The 17,344-nt window shown below is 39.5% G+C and overlaps 1 protein-coding gene across 3 annotated transcripts in view; it reads left to right on the top strand.

The window, feature by feature from the left end:
- Positions 1-17,344, top strand: part of KSR2 (kinase suppressor of ras 2) — a 2,556,886-nt gene that overhangs the window by 1,758,080 nt on the left and 781,462 nt on the right. For all 3 annotated transcript variants that reach the window (XM_044068294.1, XM_044068293.1, XM_044068295.1), the window contains one exon: positions 9,073-9,241. In XM_044068294.1, coding sequence (XP_043924229.1) covers positions 9,073-9,241 — 169 coding nt within the window. The remainder of the gene's footprint in view (positions 1-9,072; positions 9,242-17,344) is intronic.

Genomic DNA, 17,344 nt, shown 5'->3' with positions numbered 1-17,344 from the left:
TTCAAACACAAATCCTGTTATTCTAGCAACTTCCTAAATTTATAAGAGGAAATCAGAGACCCATTTCAGGCACAGACAGCAGGGAGGAACAAATTATCACTCTCATTTGCTGACCAGTACTGGCAGATTTGACTGCCTAGCATGAAAACTGACCTTAAGTTAAGCAATGGGTGATTAACATTCGTTAAGATCGGATCTTGTGTTATAGTAGCGCTTAACTGATATGTCTTCTTCCGGATATCGGAGCATAATCATCACATTCCATGCACTACAATTACTTGGGTGTTAAAAGGGCAGAAGACTATACACTGATTTTTATTAACTATTGCTTAAAATCTTTTTTAGAAGATGAAAGTACCTACTGTGTAACTACTGTATGAATTTTATATATTGTTAAAGTTTCTAACTTTCCACTCTGTTCTTCATTTTTGTATAAATTTGTAGAACTCATATGCATTTTTTTCTCGTATTCACTTTTCTTTGTTTAATGTTAACCAGTTTTTGGTTTTGCTCTTTAATACCTTTCGTAGCTGTCTCGTCATGGTCCTTTAGTGTTCTGTTATAAATGACATCAGTGTAATTTATTAGATATTTTACACATGGTATGATCTGCTGTTTAATGTACTGGAAACACATGCCATTGATTTATCTCTTATTTCATGAGCACCTTATTTGTGGAAAAGGTGCAGTGCTCCTGCTGTCCAAGTGCCATCAGTTTCTTATATGCTTGTATTATTTATTTTCAGACTAATGCATATTCTTCCATCTCTTGGCCTTTTTGGTTATTCAGGATGCTGTTACAGCACAAACCCAAGCAAAAAAGACTTGATTTTCTATTGTACCCATTTTCTGTATATTCAGAATCCCTTCTTCCACTTATTCTTTAGATAAAAGGATATTTAGTGCGGCAAAGCTACAGGTTTTTTGTTAGGGACTATGTATAATTTGTTTTTAGTTTTCTTATGCTTTATCATATTACGTTGCTGAAATAATTTCTTGTTAATATTTTATTTTTGTTTATTATTGCCTGTCTTCAGTAATTTGATCATCACGGTGATTCAATTATAGTCTAACTTAAACCGCTGGTCCCAGACCCCAGTCGTTTATTGAAATAACAATTTTACCCTTTTCCCTGCCATTGCTTATACATCAGAACAATCTTTCTTTGCAAACAGACACTATTGAGCTGCATCCATGTATCAAAGCTCTAGCCTTTTGTAACACTGGCTTCAGGATTAATATTTTGTTGAGAGTCATTTTTCAATGTGTTAGAAGTACTACATTCTTCTCACATTCTCTCTTCAGTGTTTATTAATTTTTACATTTACTGCTGGCCTTGTGTAACTTTTTCTCTCATTTGCTCATCTGCGCTGTATACACAAGTATGTTCATTCTTCATACTGCCATTGCCTTCTGTCACTTTGTGACTTTCCCTTGACATATTATGTATGTATGAGCATCTACACTGTGTTTGTCTTCTTATATGCAAAACTTTTCTTTGTGTGTAGTGATATGTTTCCTGGTACTCTTACACAGTTTAACAAACTAGTCTACTTTTTTTTCTTTTTTGTACTTGTCTTTAGTTTTTGTTGGGTATTTTTGCCATATTGTCTACTACAGTATCGACATACTGAACCATTCTTTTTATCAGGGGCTGCAGTTACACACATTTTATTTTTAATTCACTTCAGTTTAACTCTCTCTCTCTCTCTCTCTCTATATATATATATATATATATATATATATATATATATATATATGACACTGGCTTCTTATGCAGTGTATTAGGTTTCTTTGTTTGATTATGCATTTGTCATGGTCATCCACTGACTAACCAGGTCAACTTCCAAGTATGAGGACTGGCACACTAGCTTCTTGTGCAGGGTACTAGGTTTCGTTGTCTCATTATACATTTGTCCTTGTCATTTCCTGTCTAACCAAGTCAACATCCAATGTCAGGGGCTGGCACACCGGTGTCTTATGCACGTTTCCCTTTTTTTGGTATTTCTCTGTTTACATATATATATATATATATATAATTATTTCTCTGTTCTCTGTCTATATATATATATATATATATATATATATATATATATATATATATATACCCCTCTGTTTTCTTGACTTTGATCTCTATTTGCAGTACTTTACAAAATCAAAGATTTCTGCTAAAGCCAAATCTGCTTGTGAAAATGTTATTGTCTTCATTTTCTTGAGATGTATTTCAGAACTGTTTGTTCCTGTATTTCTTTGTATTTATGAGAATTCTGAGCTCCTTGCTGAGACCCTTAATTTTGTATTATGCATGTGTGTGCCTTTGTTTTACTACTTTATGGCACTTCTGAACTTAAACATTTAAAATGTACATTTTCCTTTTGTTGAATCAGCAAAACCTTTCTAAGGGTCTGGTATACCATCATATTTTTGTAAAGCATACCTCATGCAGCAGGTAACAATGGGCCTTTTCACTTATATTTACATACAGATAAGTGGTATAACTGAGTCTGGCTACCAGTCTCTTCTGTTGGGACCTTATAGCACATGTAGGACAATCATATTCAATACTGGCAAACTGAGTATATCTAAAGTTATTTTTCTCCTCTTCTTTTCATATATGCCTGCATCTTTTTCTGAACTAGTTCATGATAATGCCCATGCTCATATTGCTTTCACTTCTCGACCTGTTGCCACTTCTTCCTCATTTGAGTTTATTAATAATCTTAAATTTAAAAGATGCATGTTACCACATTCATTTCATCCAGATTCCAGGTGTTTCTTAAAGTTTTTTTTGTGTCTAGATCACATTATCAGTCCACTGTCTTACTCGTTGAGCAATCTACTACTCCATGGGTCCTCTAGCTCTAGTTACATCTCATTGCATGCTACAGGGTATCAACATTTTTTCCATATTTAGATGACTTGCTTATCTTTGCAGAGTCTTTTTCAAATTATCATGAATCGTTCACCTGGGTAGGGGATCTTCTACACAGGTTGGGATTCAAGAGAGTATTCAAAAGTCTTTCTGACTCCTTAGGATGAAGACATTTTCTTCCACAGAAAAAAAAAGATATATACTTAGAGCTATTCCAGGTGTTTTCCACTCAGACCTCTTTCACAGTGAGGGAATACCTCAGGATTTGGGGTGTCATGGCTTCCATGATTCTCATGATACCTTTTGCAAGGCTTCACATACACATACAATGGTGTCTGAAATCTCTTTGGTCCCACCATGAACGCTAATTATCTTTTCAAATTCCAGTTCTGGGATTTGTGAAAAAGGTAAGTCACATGCTGGAGATATCAAATATCTTAGAATCCAGGGCTCCCTTTCTCCCCTCCTTCTCCAAAGCAGTCAGTGACAACAGATGTCTCAGACTTTGCTTGGGGAGCAGTATCAATGGTCGTAAACGTGCAGTGTCTTTCGGAGAAGAAAGGCAGACCAAAACACATAAACACAACAGAGGTATTAGCTTTTATAAAGGCTTCAACTCTCTGAAACATACATGGTCCCCAGGACCTCTTCATGAAGTTGCAGACAACACCACAATGATGTGGTAAATAAACAAGAAAGGAGGAATCCGATCTTACCCCTGCCCCCATGCAAATTAGCCTTGTCAGCATGAAATGCAGCTTTACAGCACACTCTCATTCTATATGCATCTTACATTCTGTCACAGCAAAATTGTGTGGGAGACAAGCTAAGCAGGACCAAGGCAGACACAAGTGGAAACTGAATCAGGGACCTTCCAAGGTTTGATCTATCTGTGGGAAATTCCTCTGGTAGATCTTTTTTTAACTCTGTAAGTAGTCAACTGGCAAACTTCTGTTCCAAGGTTTCATGTGAGAAGACCTGAAATACAGATTCCTTTTCTTTTCTGTGGGCAGAAATGTTCCTATGTGCCTTTCCATCCTTTTCACTGATTTCCAGGATACTTCTGAAGATTCAAAAAGATTTCCCAAAGATAATTTTGGTTTCTTCCTTCTGGTCTAGGCAACAGTGGCTCTCCCTTCTTTTGGAATTGGTCATGTGCAATTACCACAAGTTACCTCACAGACTGGATATATTCACGCAAGATAAGGGGTGTTGATGCATCCCAATCCCAGACCCCTTCAGCCAACTGCCTGGATGATAGGGTCTTAAAATATTTTAGGCACCTGTTTTTTGAGGATATACAGCAGGTAGTAATGATGTCAAGAAACGCCATACACAAGCAAATGGAAAAAGGCTTTATAGTCTGATGCCATCAAAACAAACAGCACCCAATAAGGGCTAGTCTTTCTCTAGTTTTACAGTATTTGTGTGACTAACTGTCCTATAGCCAGTCTACTCTCTCAAGGTTCATTTGTTGGCCATTTCAGCATGTCTGACCATTGATCCTCCTCTTTCAATGCAATCTTATGCAAAAAGTTTTTGAAAGAGATACTACTTAAGAAACCTCTCAGAAAGCAGTCTGCTTCTCCTTGGGCACTTAATTTTGTTAGAGGAACTAACACTTGCTTCATTAGAGCCAATTCATCTGTCAGAAATGAGGTTATTAACAGAGAAAACAGTTTTGCTGATTGCTGTGACCACTCAAAGAAGATTATCTGAGTTGCAAGCTCTTACAATGGGTCATTGTTATCTCATCTTTCACAGAGAAAGGGTTTCTTTGAGAACTAATCCTTTTATGCTTACAGTAGTATCTGAGTTTACTTCATGCCCAACTATCCATCTCCCTGTCTTCTTTCAAGAACCAACATGTATAATGCACTATTAACTAGATCACCTTTACAAAGCACTATTAACTAGATTCCTTCTCCAGATGTAGAACAGACTTTGCTAGAACCATTCTCCAGGGGCTACTGGACCCTTCCTTTCTACTTTCCAGCTGTTGTAAACTATGTTAATCTACCTATATAGCTTAGGCTACTGCAGCTGTGGTCACCACAACATGAAGACCATAATATTGTTGTGTAAGTAGATGTTTGAGTAAAATAAAATGAAAAAAACATCCAGGGAAAACGAAGCGTTCTGTTGTGCTTTTATTCCAACTTTGATGTTTGAGTGATGACTGTTGCAGTAGGCATTCCTTCCTGCAATCACCCTAGTCTTTTATGTGTTTTCTATGACAGGATGTGGACATGTAGCTTTTCTTTTCTTTTCTTAACAATGTCCTCTCAGGGCTTAGCTTTTTTCTCAGTTGGCATGAAAGCCCTAAAAGGCTTGGTTCTCAAGTATGTCTTTTTAGTCATCTCGAGCTGAGCTGAGCTGACTAATGGCTTGGGCACATAGATGGTGCCGTGAAGCTTTGGATATCTGCTATATCCAATGCAGAATATAACACATATAGCTTAGGGGGTTTACTATTGAAAATGCGAACGGCACTTGGGCGACAGGCGGATAGTCGAACATATAAGGTCGTAAACACGGATGTCGAAGACATAATAATCAATCTAGGAACGGTTTTAACATGGGTCGAGGTAGGGAAGATGTTTGTAGTTGGGAATAATACTGAACACCTACCTCGACCCATGTTAAAACCGTTCCTAGATTGATTATTTTGTCTTCGACATCCTTGTTTATGACCTTATACGTTCGACTATCCGACTGTCGCCCAAGTGCCGTTCACATTTTCAATAGTAAACCAGCTTAGGCTACTCCAGCAGTGATCATTCTACCATCTACTGTTTTGGTACCATTATTACTAATTATCTGCAGAAAAGACATGCTGCTGTGTTAGTATACCACCTTAATAATTTATAAAGTCATTTATTTATGTGTGTATAATCATTCATTTAGACTGATATTTGCATTATGAAGTATAGCATATACCAATAAAAAGTTAGTCTGCTGAATTATATTCTGCCCTGAATGGGCAATGATAAAACAAATCTGTGTCTGCCTGTACCTGTGCGTGTGCTTGTCCATACTTGAAAGTGCATTTATCACACATATCTATATGTAGGTATGCATAACTACATAATGAATGGTTGACATGTTAAATCACCAACGCAAAAACATCAGCCACAACATGCTGACCAGTCATTTGCTGACAAAGTAAATTCAGAAAAAGCAAGGAAATGCACAAACCATAACCCTAGCACAGTAGGTTCAAAATCAAATTTGTCTGATAATGATAGTGTTATGGAAAGGGGGTTTCCTAAGGTAAGGTGTATAGTTAGGGAAGAGGCAGAATTAGGGTTAGGAAGTGTTACTAAGGTAAAGCTGCAGGGATACACTCACCTCCTCCATTATAGTGTATACCTGCTAGCCCTAACCCTAAGCGTGCTCTTACCCCAAACCCTAATTATACATCTTAACTTAGAAAAATTCTTTCTTTAAAACTACCACTGCAGAAGACAACTCAGACACGCACCACACCCACACACACACACACACACACACACACACACACACACACACACACACACACACACACACACACACACACACACACACACACACACACACACACACACAGACACACACACACACACAAAAACAGTAAACCTAAGCTCTTACCCAAACCCTTTTCTAACCATTACACACAAACAGTTGCAAACACACTAAACGTATCCCCTTAGCTAACCTGTATTCTTACTTTAACCTTTTCTGAATACGTACACATAGTCTACAACTCTTACCAACCCTTTCTCTAACTCTAACATATGCACATACACACTTCTCCCACTGCAAACAGACACACACTCTTTCTATCTTACTTTAGCTCAGAAGACAAAATGTTGCTAAAAACTACATTCACTCAATCAGGCAATGTTACAAATTAGAGTGCACTACACTTTTGCCAACCAAACCAATATTTGACAAAATATGTACTAAAAAATGAAATGCTCAAATATCAACATTTGTAATGTTGATAAAAAAGGTTGACAAGGCAGTGTGCCTATTTTGAGAAATATCCTCAGAGCAAGCAACTCCAAAACATTTTTTTTTTTTTTTTTTTTTTTTTTTTTTTTTTTACTTTTTTGGTTTTTGAAGGGACCTGGGGTCATATATGTTTACTGTCATTGATTTTCAGTAGTGCATATCTTTGTGTTACGACAGTGAACATTCCATTAGAGTTCTGATTTACAGCACTGGTTTAGCACTAACTATTCATGGTCCCAAGTGTCTATCAACCAATACAAAAATATTAGTTAAATCTGAGTTTTGCATATTTACTGGTACCCGTCCTGCCAATGTATGATTCTTAAAATAAAAACAACTGCCCTTTTTTAAGGTAGGTCTCAAATGTGATTCTTTTCCTCTTTTTAAATTGTATTCATTTTCCCATCCTCCCACTATGTCCACCAAACTCTAGTCCAAACTCTCTTGAACTATATACACAAGTGTTACCGTTCCATGGGTGTCAACTTCATTGGTCTGGAGTACTTGTGGGTTCTGTGTCTGCCAGTGCCCAGTATCTGAAATAAAGAAATGCATTTTGGCTAATTTATTCATATCCTGTCTTCCCACTTAGTCTACTATCCATCTTATCCATAATGATGAAATTAAGTCTCTCTGGTGGTACTCATTTCATCACAATATAGTACCTTAAATACCCCACTTTAAATTAAACCAGTCAGTGCATTTTCTTCACCTAGTCAATGCTATTTTGATGTTCAGTCCCTCACCGCCAGTTTGCCCAGTGTTAAACATTGGTGGGTTTCCATTCTGAGAGTATCGACTCCTAAGTAAAGAAAAAACATCCTTTTTTCAATGTGGAAAAAAAACAGTCCGTCATTATTTTCTGCACTTTTGCAGTAATGACTATCATGCTTACTTCCTGCACAGCCTTGTTGTACCTCTATCGGAGAGAGACAGAGGTCTTCACTTCATAGGAAGAGCCTTTTGGGAAATGAAACAAGTGAAATGTTTCACTTGTGTATATTTCTGTTGCAGTTTCAGCAAATTACCATAGTCTGTTCACTTCTTAACATGCTAAGTTCAGATTGTGATTGTGTCATTTAGCTGTGGTACTCATGTCATATGAACCGTCACTAATACTGTATAACTCCATCCTGAATGATGATTTCACAGAATGACTGCGACTCTATCCTTTTGTCACAGTTTTACAGTGAATGTGCCATCATCCGCAGGGTGGTGCCTTCATTACAGGATTCTAGTAATCAGGTCCACTGTGACTGACAAAAAGCTTAAGTTATGTGTCTCTATTTAATTTGGTATAACAACTCTGCAAAACCTTTTTCAGTTTTCACCAATTTGCTGTTTGCTTTCTAATTTTTGCAGTAGGCAAGAATCCTCTTTATTGGATGACATTAACTATCACTATATGTGTGTATCTTTTCATCAGTGTGTCTTAACATTTTCTATGAAAAAAATCAAACAAAATGTGTGGCATAAAACTGTTTTCAGTATCTTTCCCCTGTAACTTGCCATATAGGCATCTGTTTTGGACTTCTCCTGTGTGAGATTTGTATTGTTCAAATTCATGTCAAGGTGATTGTTTTAAAGTTTGGAGCAAGACTACAAAAGATATTCACCCTTGTTTGTGATGAAAAAGTCATAATAACTGTATCTTGAACATCTGTGGAAACATATTGATAGCCCACCTAGGTTATGAACCTGCTTCCATTGTACAGGATGCAATCTGGTAATTTAGTTCTGTATAATATAAGCATTTTGTTTTTATTTGAGACCATCATTGGAACTATTTCTTCACATAAATTCTAAATGTAGCACCTGTATTTTTTAATACATAGTATGAGTTAATACTTGATTTCCTTAATTGCTTCCAGTACAAGTTTTAGAATGTGTAATTACTTTTATTCATTAGGTAGGGTCATAAAAAAATGTTAAAATGCAAGGCAGAACACCGAAGGGTACCAGCATGCATTTAACTTTGTGAATGCAGTCTTTAAACTTGGGTAGTTTTTATTTTTTTATTCTTGCTCCAAAACTGCATCATACACATTGATTGAGGCCCTCTTAATTATGTTAAGTGACATTTCTAAGAGTTAGGTTTTTTTTTTGTCATGGGAAGTAATGTCATGCTAACTGTTCATACATTAATACTATTATATCAATTAAAATTGGCATTCACAATTGCTTATTTTCTGTTGTCCTTCTAGGACCACATCCCTGTTCCATATCAACCAGATTCCAGCAGCAATCCTTCATCCACAACATCATCAACGCCTTCTTCGCCAGCTCCTCCTCTCCCCCCCACTGCTACGCCACCATCTCCACTCCACCCTTCCCCACAGAGCACGCGGCAACAAAAGCAATTCAACTTACCAGGTACTGATCTTTCCTTTCTCTTATTTATCATATGTGTACTCCTTAACAGTGAAACTTCAGATACATAAATTGCTATCCTTTCTCTCATTACATGTAAGGATTCATTGCCACTACTGACTTGCTTTTTTCCTAATTGTTTGTAGGCTGAAATACTTGCTGGATTATCAGAGTTACTTTTCTGTATTTATTTTATTTTTTTATTTTTTTTATTAATAGTTTTTTTTTTTTTTTTGGCAGAAACACATTTAGGTCATGTACTAATATGACCAGAGAGTTACTGGTTTGCTCATTTTGTCACATAACTACTTAAAAATTGCATCAAGATTTGCCCTTTAGTGACAGGTCAGCAGTTTAGTAGCTGATATGTAGAAAGAAGGATGAAAAATTTCAGTGATTGCATTACAGAAACTTTTCTGAATGACATAATTAATTTAAACGCAGCAGAAACTTTGTTGGTGCTTTTCACTGAGTTTTCTCATATTAAGAAAGGAATATTTTTGTTTGCTTGTTAAAGTATCTTAATGATTTACCTGGTCTGGTAACAGAAGAATACTATCCCAGACCAGTGTAGTAACAGCTGTTACACGATTTAGGCTTATGTACAGTGTTACACTAGTGGTGATTTCATACAAAAATGCTGTGAATTTTTCTTTTTTTTTTTGCTTTGATGCAAAAGATTTTTTTTGTCTTTAATGAATGTTTTTTTTTTGTCCACTTGATTAACCTGTAACAGGCTATGTATTTTTTAATAAAAGAGCTACTAGAGTACTTTGGGTGTAAAACATATGTAGCTAATCATCCAGAGTGCAGAACTGTGGACATGTAAAATTGAACCACTGAAATTCATGGGTGAACGACAATTTTAGGAGAAAGTCTAGGCATTTAATGCAGAGTAATATGTCCAGGACTTGTTTTAGACTGGACGGTACTCTCCACACTAAGTCTGAGTCAGAATTGCCTTCTACAGCTTGATATATTGTGGCCATCTGGACATAAGTGACTGTGTAGTTAAGGATGTTATGTGATGCATTTTATGCCTAATTATTTAAAGTGTTGTTTGTATGTCTACCTGAGGATAAAGTCTGTTATTTTGTTTTTGCACATGCACATACATGCTGGCATTCTCCTTGACAAAGCAGGTCTGTGACAAAACACACACACACATGCATGCACACCAGTGTACACCCATACAAGCACTCTCTCTTACACTATACTTTTACTGCAGAAGAAAAATGGAGGAACATTCATTCACATTAGGTATGTCTTTTCATTGTTGTTGGAAACCAGAGAAGCTGCATATACTGCACAAAGAGACTGGAACAACCTGTACACTCCAAGTAGGCAGCTACACAACCATAACCTCAACCAGTAAACCAAATGCTGTGACATGGCAACTCTACTTTTGCTCCTGTGCCAGTTATCAGATGCTTTTACATAACCTGCCTAGACTATCAAAGATAGCCTCACCTTGTACAATGCTGATGATTGACTGTGATAGAAAGGGAAATAAATTGTGTCTAATATGTTACCCTTAAATACTCTGCAACAACTTCATCCCACATAAATTAATAAATAATAGCAATGATGATTTTGCAACGATTTCAGAAAAAAATGTACAGTCCTACTAACTAGTTACATTACCGTTTAATTACAATCAAGCAAAAGCAGGACAAAGTATCTGCCATGCACAGACAACCTCTGTACTGATCCATCATAGACATTTTATTGACTGTGTACACTTCAGATGCCTGCTTTTTGAATTAAAAATGTCATCAATGAAGTATTCATCTGTCTTCACAGAAATACACATTAGTCATTCAAATCCAGATTAATTGTTTAACATGATCAAACAACATTTGTGTCTGTCTTACATACAACCATCTAGTCAGCAGCTTTAGGAACTTTGTTGACATTGAACACCTCAAATGAGTAATTGTTATTCAAATAAATGGTCAGAGTGCGTACTTTGACTTTGATTTTCCCCTGACAGAAATTAGCCACTGTAAAATATTCAGCTTCCTTTGCACAAATGCATACATTGCTGCATAGCCTGACTAATGACTGTTTAATTTAATCAGTTAATATCAGGGTCATTCACTTTCATCCACAGATAACCTCTGTACCCAGCAATTATAGCCACTTTTCTGATTATGTAGACCTCAGATGTTGATTGCAATAATATAATGGTCTGAGTAATGCATTTATTTACTTTGTTTTGTTTACCAGGCTCATCCAGCTGGGCACTTCTCCTGGGGAGAAAAGTTGCATGCACATAAAGAAGAATCCATTCTATTATTACATCTTCACATTCAATGCAAATACTAAGGCAGTATATGTATATATAATCTATCTTTATTTCAACTTCTTTCACACTTACACATCCTGCAGAATAATGTACTTCAGCTTATTTCACACAATTGCACAATTGTTCTGTAAAGCCAGATTAAAGAATGTTTAACTTGATCACATGGCAGTCATGTCAGTTGCATTTATCCATGCAGACAGTGTCTGAACCCTGTGTACCTCACATGACTGACTGTAATAAAACAAATCTGTTTCATACACACAGTTGCCACAGTAATGTAAACATATAATAAATCTAGAAAATAAACATAAGCAGAAAATATATAAAATGTATTTATTTTGTATTCTGACTTAGACTGGACACTTACTTTCTTATGCATAAAAGAGATACCACTTGGGAATCCTGACTAAAAACTAAATCCCCTATGGATCCTGAGAGCTACAAAGAACTTAGAAACCTCACTGAAAAACAAATTAACAATGACAAGAAAAACTTTTACCATAATGCCCAGACTAACTGCTACTTCAGTCCACACAATTTATTGGGAAGTATTAATAAGATACTTCACCCTGGTTTTCCCACAACACCAAACCCCTACTCAAATAATTATGCATAAGAAACCACCACCCTTCTCAATTGCTACTTTATTGACTCCATCTGCAAACTAACCAGCATAGATCCCAACACCAATCCCCAACTCCTCTGCCTCCACCAGCTGACAAACCCCCTTTTCATGTAAGCCAGTTCCCACTGCCTACATAAAATCAATCCTCCAGATACTAAAACCATGTTCTCCTTCAACTGATCATTTACCCCCCCCCTCACTTCTTAAGCTCGCTACTGACTAAATAGCTTATCCAGTTTCTGTACTAATCAGTAGATTGATCCAAGAGTCTACAGTGCCTGATATCTGGCAAACATTCTATACCATACCTTTACACAAATGAGGAAACTTCACTGATCCTTCCAATTTCAGTCTTATAGCCATTATGTCCCCATTTTCAAAAATCCTCAAAAATGCATACACAAACAGCTTCTCAACTTTCTTCTTCAAGAATACCTTCTGACTGAAACCCAACACTGTTTTGGCCCAACCATAGTATTGTTACTGCCCTTATATCTTTTCATATGTACTGTAGCTGAAGCTAGAGGCAACAACAAACTTGTCACTTGTCTGTTCCTAGACCTCTCAAAAGCCTTTGACACAGTTTCACACTGTAAGCTACTAACAACATTAGCTGACCTTAACCTCTCCACTTCTCCTCTTGAATGGATCTCCACCTACTTTATCAACAGGCTGCAGTCTGTCAGAAGGCACACCTCCTTCTTTCCTTTTCTACCTATTCAAACAGGTGTTCTCCAGGGCTATATTCTTGGACACCTACTATTTAACATATTTACTAACAACTTTCACACAGCTTGCAGTCTTTCTTGTTTTATTCAGTATGCAGATGACTCTACACTAATCTCTTCTTCTGACAGTCTCTCTCAACTTCACACACTTACCCACAACTCATTCCTATCTGTTGAAAGATGGCTTACCGAAAACCAGCTCATACTTAGTCCCAATAAAAACAAACTTTTTCCTTCCAAATTCTCTTTCTCATCACAACTCTACCTTTAACATCTCATCTCTTAATAACAGGGTCATTAAAGTTGAATCCCACACAAAGCTCCTTGGTACTATAATTGAGAATCTCTTAAAATTTGACCTTCACATTTAGCACTATATATAAAAAAACACACACACACCAAAATTGGGTCTGCTTTACAGGAACAAAAAATCCTGACTAGGACTCCAAACTTTCTCGACCACAGGCATACTTTCTAGCCAGCCTACTTTATGCCTCTTCTGTCCTAACAAACTTACAATCTACCTTAATCTCTAAACTTGAACAAACGCATAACAAAATTGTAAGATTTGCCACAAACCTACCTTACACCCCTCACCACTGCCTTTCACTAAAGAACCTACAGTGGCTAGAATTCCCCCAACAACACCTTCTAATACAACTTCAAATAATGCACTCCATCCTCAACAAACCCACTACCTGCCCCTCCCAGTTATCTCTAGTATCCTACTATACCCCAAATTGTTCACTCTGAAGTTCTGACCAACATCACCTGGATATAGAAACCTAATAAAACCACTGGCAAACTTCTATACAAATAAGTAGGCTCAAGCCTGGAACAAACTCCCTTTCAATGTAAGAAGTATTACACAAATAGCTTCAAAAAACAACTAAAAGACACCCTTTTTAACTTATGGATCTGCTCCTGCGAGGATCCTACATAACCCCCCCCTTTTTTTTTACTCTTGTTATAATATTTATATATTTTCATCAGCTCTATCTCCCTAGAGTGTTCCACTATTTTATTTCTCTGCTTCATTCAGTTTAGTGATGTATCATCATGTTAAGTTGTCATTCTCGCCTTCTTTCTTGCTGGATGGGTTCGGAGCTGATCCTCAGCTCTGACTCGGCCTATACTATAGCTCGAGAGCTATTTTTACCGGCTCGAGGCAGCCCTATATCCCACAATACCATGCGCTAACTCCCCAGATCTCGTTTGCCGCTTCGCTGTGAGGTAGTCTGTTTTTACCGGCTCTGGTCAGTAAGTGTTTTTTCAGATATATATTCAGTTTTTTTCCAATTAGTTACCCTTCTTTAGGTCCCTTCTAACTGCCTTACCCTTTTCGGTAGCCCTTTTTCCCTTTCTTTAGTTAGTTTTTATCTTGGGCCTACGGGCTTTTCCTTAGCTTTCCCCACCCTTTTCAGTGTGTGTGTGGGGGTTTTAGTCAGTTCTCCTTAACTTAAATAAGTGTGTGTGTGTGGACTGACTGTGTTCCTTTTTATTTTTAGTCAGGATGTCAAAGGACCCTAAGGTTTCAGGATTCAAGAAGTGTGACTCGTGCTGTCAGAAAATATCTCTGACAGATGGTCACACTTCTTGTGTCTATTGCTTGGGGCCTTTACACCTGCAGGACTCTTGTTCCATTTGTCATGGATTTAGTTCAAGAGTCCTGCAGGAAAGGCATAACAAGCTCATCCTAAGGGGCTTGTTAAAGCCTGATGACTCCCCGTCCAAGTCTGGCTCGGGGAAGTCGTCAAAAACCGCCAAACCCTCGGCTCCAGCTTCTGAGACGAGGGCTGGCATTATCGAGACGGCTCCGACCTCGGTTCCGGCTGGCTCCGAGGCGAGTAAAGTGGTTTCCGCTCCGAAACCATCATCGGAGCCTACCTCAGCGCGCAAGCGCTCTAGGTCCCCTTCGCTAGAGTCTGTCAGATCGGCTCCGAGGTCCCCTCTCCTATCGGAGCAGAGTCATAGGACTCATTCATTGAGGTCATCCAGGCTCTCCGACCACGACATCGAGAGGGTGGTCAGTAGACTCATAAAATCTCAGGCGCTGGCCCAAATGCTCCAGAGTCCATCTCACCAGACTGTGCTTCCTTTGATACAGCTATCCATTCCTCCTCCAACTCATCTCTCGAGCTCGGAGCCCGAGTTTGTCGGAACCGTGACCTTGCCCACGTCGGAGCCGATACTTCCTCCTTCGGCTCCGGTGTCGTCAGCTCCGACCTCTTCATTGGTTCCATCCGTGGAGAGGTCGGGGTGCCGAGACTCCATTGCCGGCTCCGAGGGGGCGAGTGGCATCGGACCTTTGTCTGACCCTGCTCTCCCTCTCGAAGCTTCAGCTCTGGTTAGTTCGGCCCCGACATCATTCTTGGAGCCTTCTCTGTCGGTTCCGGGGGCGGTTCCAGTCTCTTCAGAGCCGGTGCTACCTTTGGTATCTGATAGGGGAGCCTTCGAGGTGATGAGGAGTGTGCTGGACCCAGTGTCCACTCCAAGGTTAAGTTCTGCGGCTCCTCCCTCTGTAGTGCCTGTTACGGTCTCTGGCCATCCTCTTACACCTGACAGCAGAGATCCAAAGCGTAGGGTACCGACCTTGGGTGTCTCCTCCTCTTCCGAGGGCTTTCCTGAAGTTTCAGGGGAACCCCCTAGGAAAAGAAAGTGCAAGAGGAAGCACATAGACTCCCCTGAGTCTGTCATGTCAGACACCGACTTGGATGAGTCGGAAGGTTCCCCCAGATCCCCCTCTGAGGATGTCTCCTTTTCAGACATCCTGGAAATCCTAAGACAGAGGGAAAATTGGTCCACTCTCAAACCTTCCGAGGATGAGTCGGTTTACCTTGATGCCTTTGGATCTCGCCCTTCCACCTCCTGGGTGTCTCCCCCTTTCGACCCACTAATGGAGGTAGTAGCTAGAAAGGCATGGGCAGCTCCTGATTCAATGGAACCTACCCCTAGGAGGCCTTCTAAATTTATTTCTGCACCAGATGACAAATCCTTTTTCACCAAAGGTGTTTCAGTTGATGCTATGGTGGTAGCAGCAGCCACTAAGAAGGAATTGGCTGATCCTTCTGTATCTGTTCATCCTCTTAACAAAGAGTCCAGGACCATGGACAGGTACGGCAAGTGGACCTTTGCTTCAGCGACCTTTTCTATGCGATCGCTGAACTATTTATGTCATTTCACCCGCCTTCAGAGAGACTTGTTCAAAGAGCTGGGTGAAACGGTACAGGATCCTTCTGCTGCGGGGTTTAAGGATGAAATAAACTCTCAGCTGGCTACCCTGAACTCCATTGTTAACTCCTCCATGCGGCTTATCTCTTATGCAGCCGATGGAGCGAGTAGGGCCGCTGGCACAGGCGTTGCGTTGAGACGTCATGCTTGGATGCAACTCTGTAACTTTGCCGATCCCTTCAAGGCGTCCTTCACCAACACCCCCTTTGACAGTTCAGAATTGTTCGGACCTCAGGTGAAGAATACCCTCACCAGATGTGAGCAAGATGGTAAGACTCTCTCTGCCGTGGGAGTCCGTTTTTCCATGCCTTCTAGACCTTATTCTAAGGGACAGAAGGGAGGAAAGATGTGGTTCCGCAAACCTCAGGGAGTCGCGCCTGCCACACGTGGTGAATTTCCCCCTAGAGGCAGAGGGGGAAATAATAACAGACGCCGCCCCAGGGGCAGAGGGGGTCCTCAGAACCAGGGCTCTAGGGAATCTTTTCCTGACCAACCCTTTCAGCATCCCTGAGAAGCTGCCCGACTGTCCGCCTTCGGAGGCAGTCAGGGGAAGATGATCTCTGTACCTGTAAGCCTGGCAAGCCCTCTCCCAAGACACATGGGTACAGAAGATCATATCCGAGGGTTACAAAATCCCTTTCACTTTCCCTCCGGTACAACTGCCAAAACCCCTACCAGATGTACCACCGCACAAAGGGGTCAGGCTCAGCTAGAAGTAAAAAAGCTGTTAGAAAAAAAGAGTCATCCAGGCAGTCCCAGCAGATCAGCTAGGATCCGGAATTTACTCCAGATTCTTTTTGGTACCAAAAAAGACAGGAGAATGGAGACCCATTTTAGACCTCAGCAGGTTAAACAACTCTGTACTAAAGACAAAATTTCAGATGGTAACACTGCAGTCCATTCTACCCTTTTTGGGCAGAGACAACTGGATGTGCTCGTTAGACCTCCAGGACGCATGCTACCATATAAAGATACACAGGCGCTCCAGGAGGTTTCTCCGCTTCCGGCTGGGAGTCAGTCATTTTCAATTCAGGGCCCTGCCCTTTGGTCTCACCACAGCCCCCCGGGTGTTCACCAAATGTTTGGCAGTGGTCACGGCTCACCTGAGATAGAAAGGATTCCAGGTGTTTCCATACTTAGACGACTGGCTCATTTCCACTACCACCAAACAGGATCTCATAATGGCCAGGGATTACACTATTCAACTTTGCAAC

The sequence above is a fragment of the Protopterus annectens genome, chromosome 4.part0 (assembly GCF_019279795.1).
Source record: "Protopterus annectens isolate FY-2018-M chromosome 4.part0, PAN1.0, whole genome shotgun sequence".
NCBI lineage: Eukaryota > Metazoa > Chordata > Ceratodontiformes > Protopteridae > Protopterus > Protopterus annectens.
Note: the sequence above shows the minus strand (reverse complement) of the source record. Positions and strands in the feature narration are given on the sequence as shown.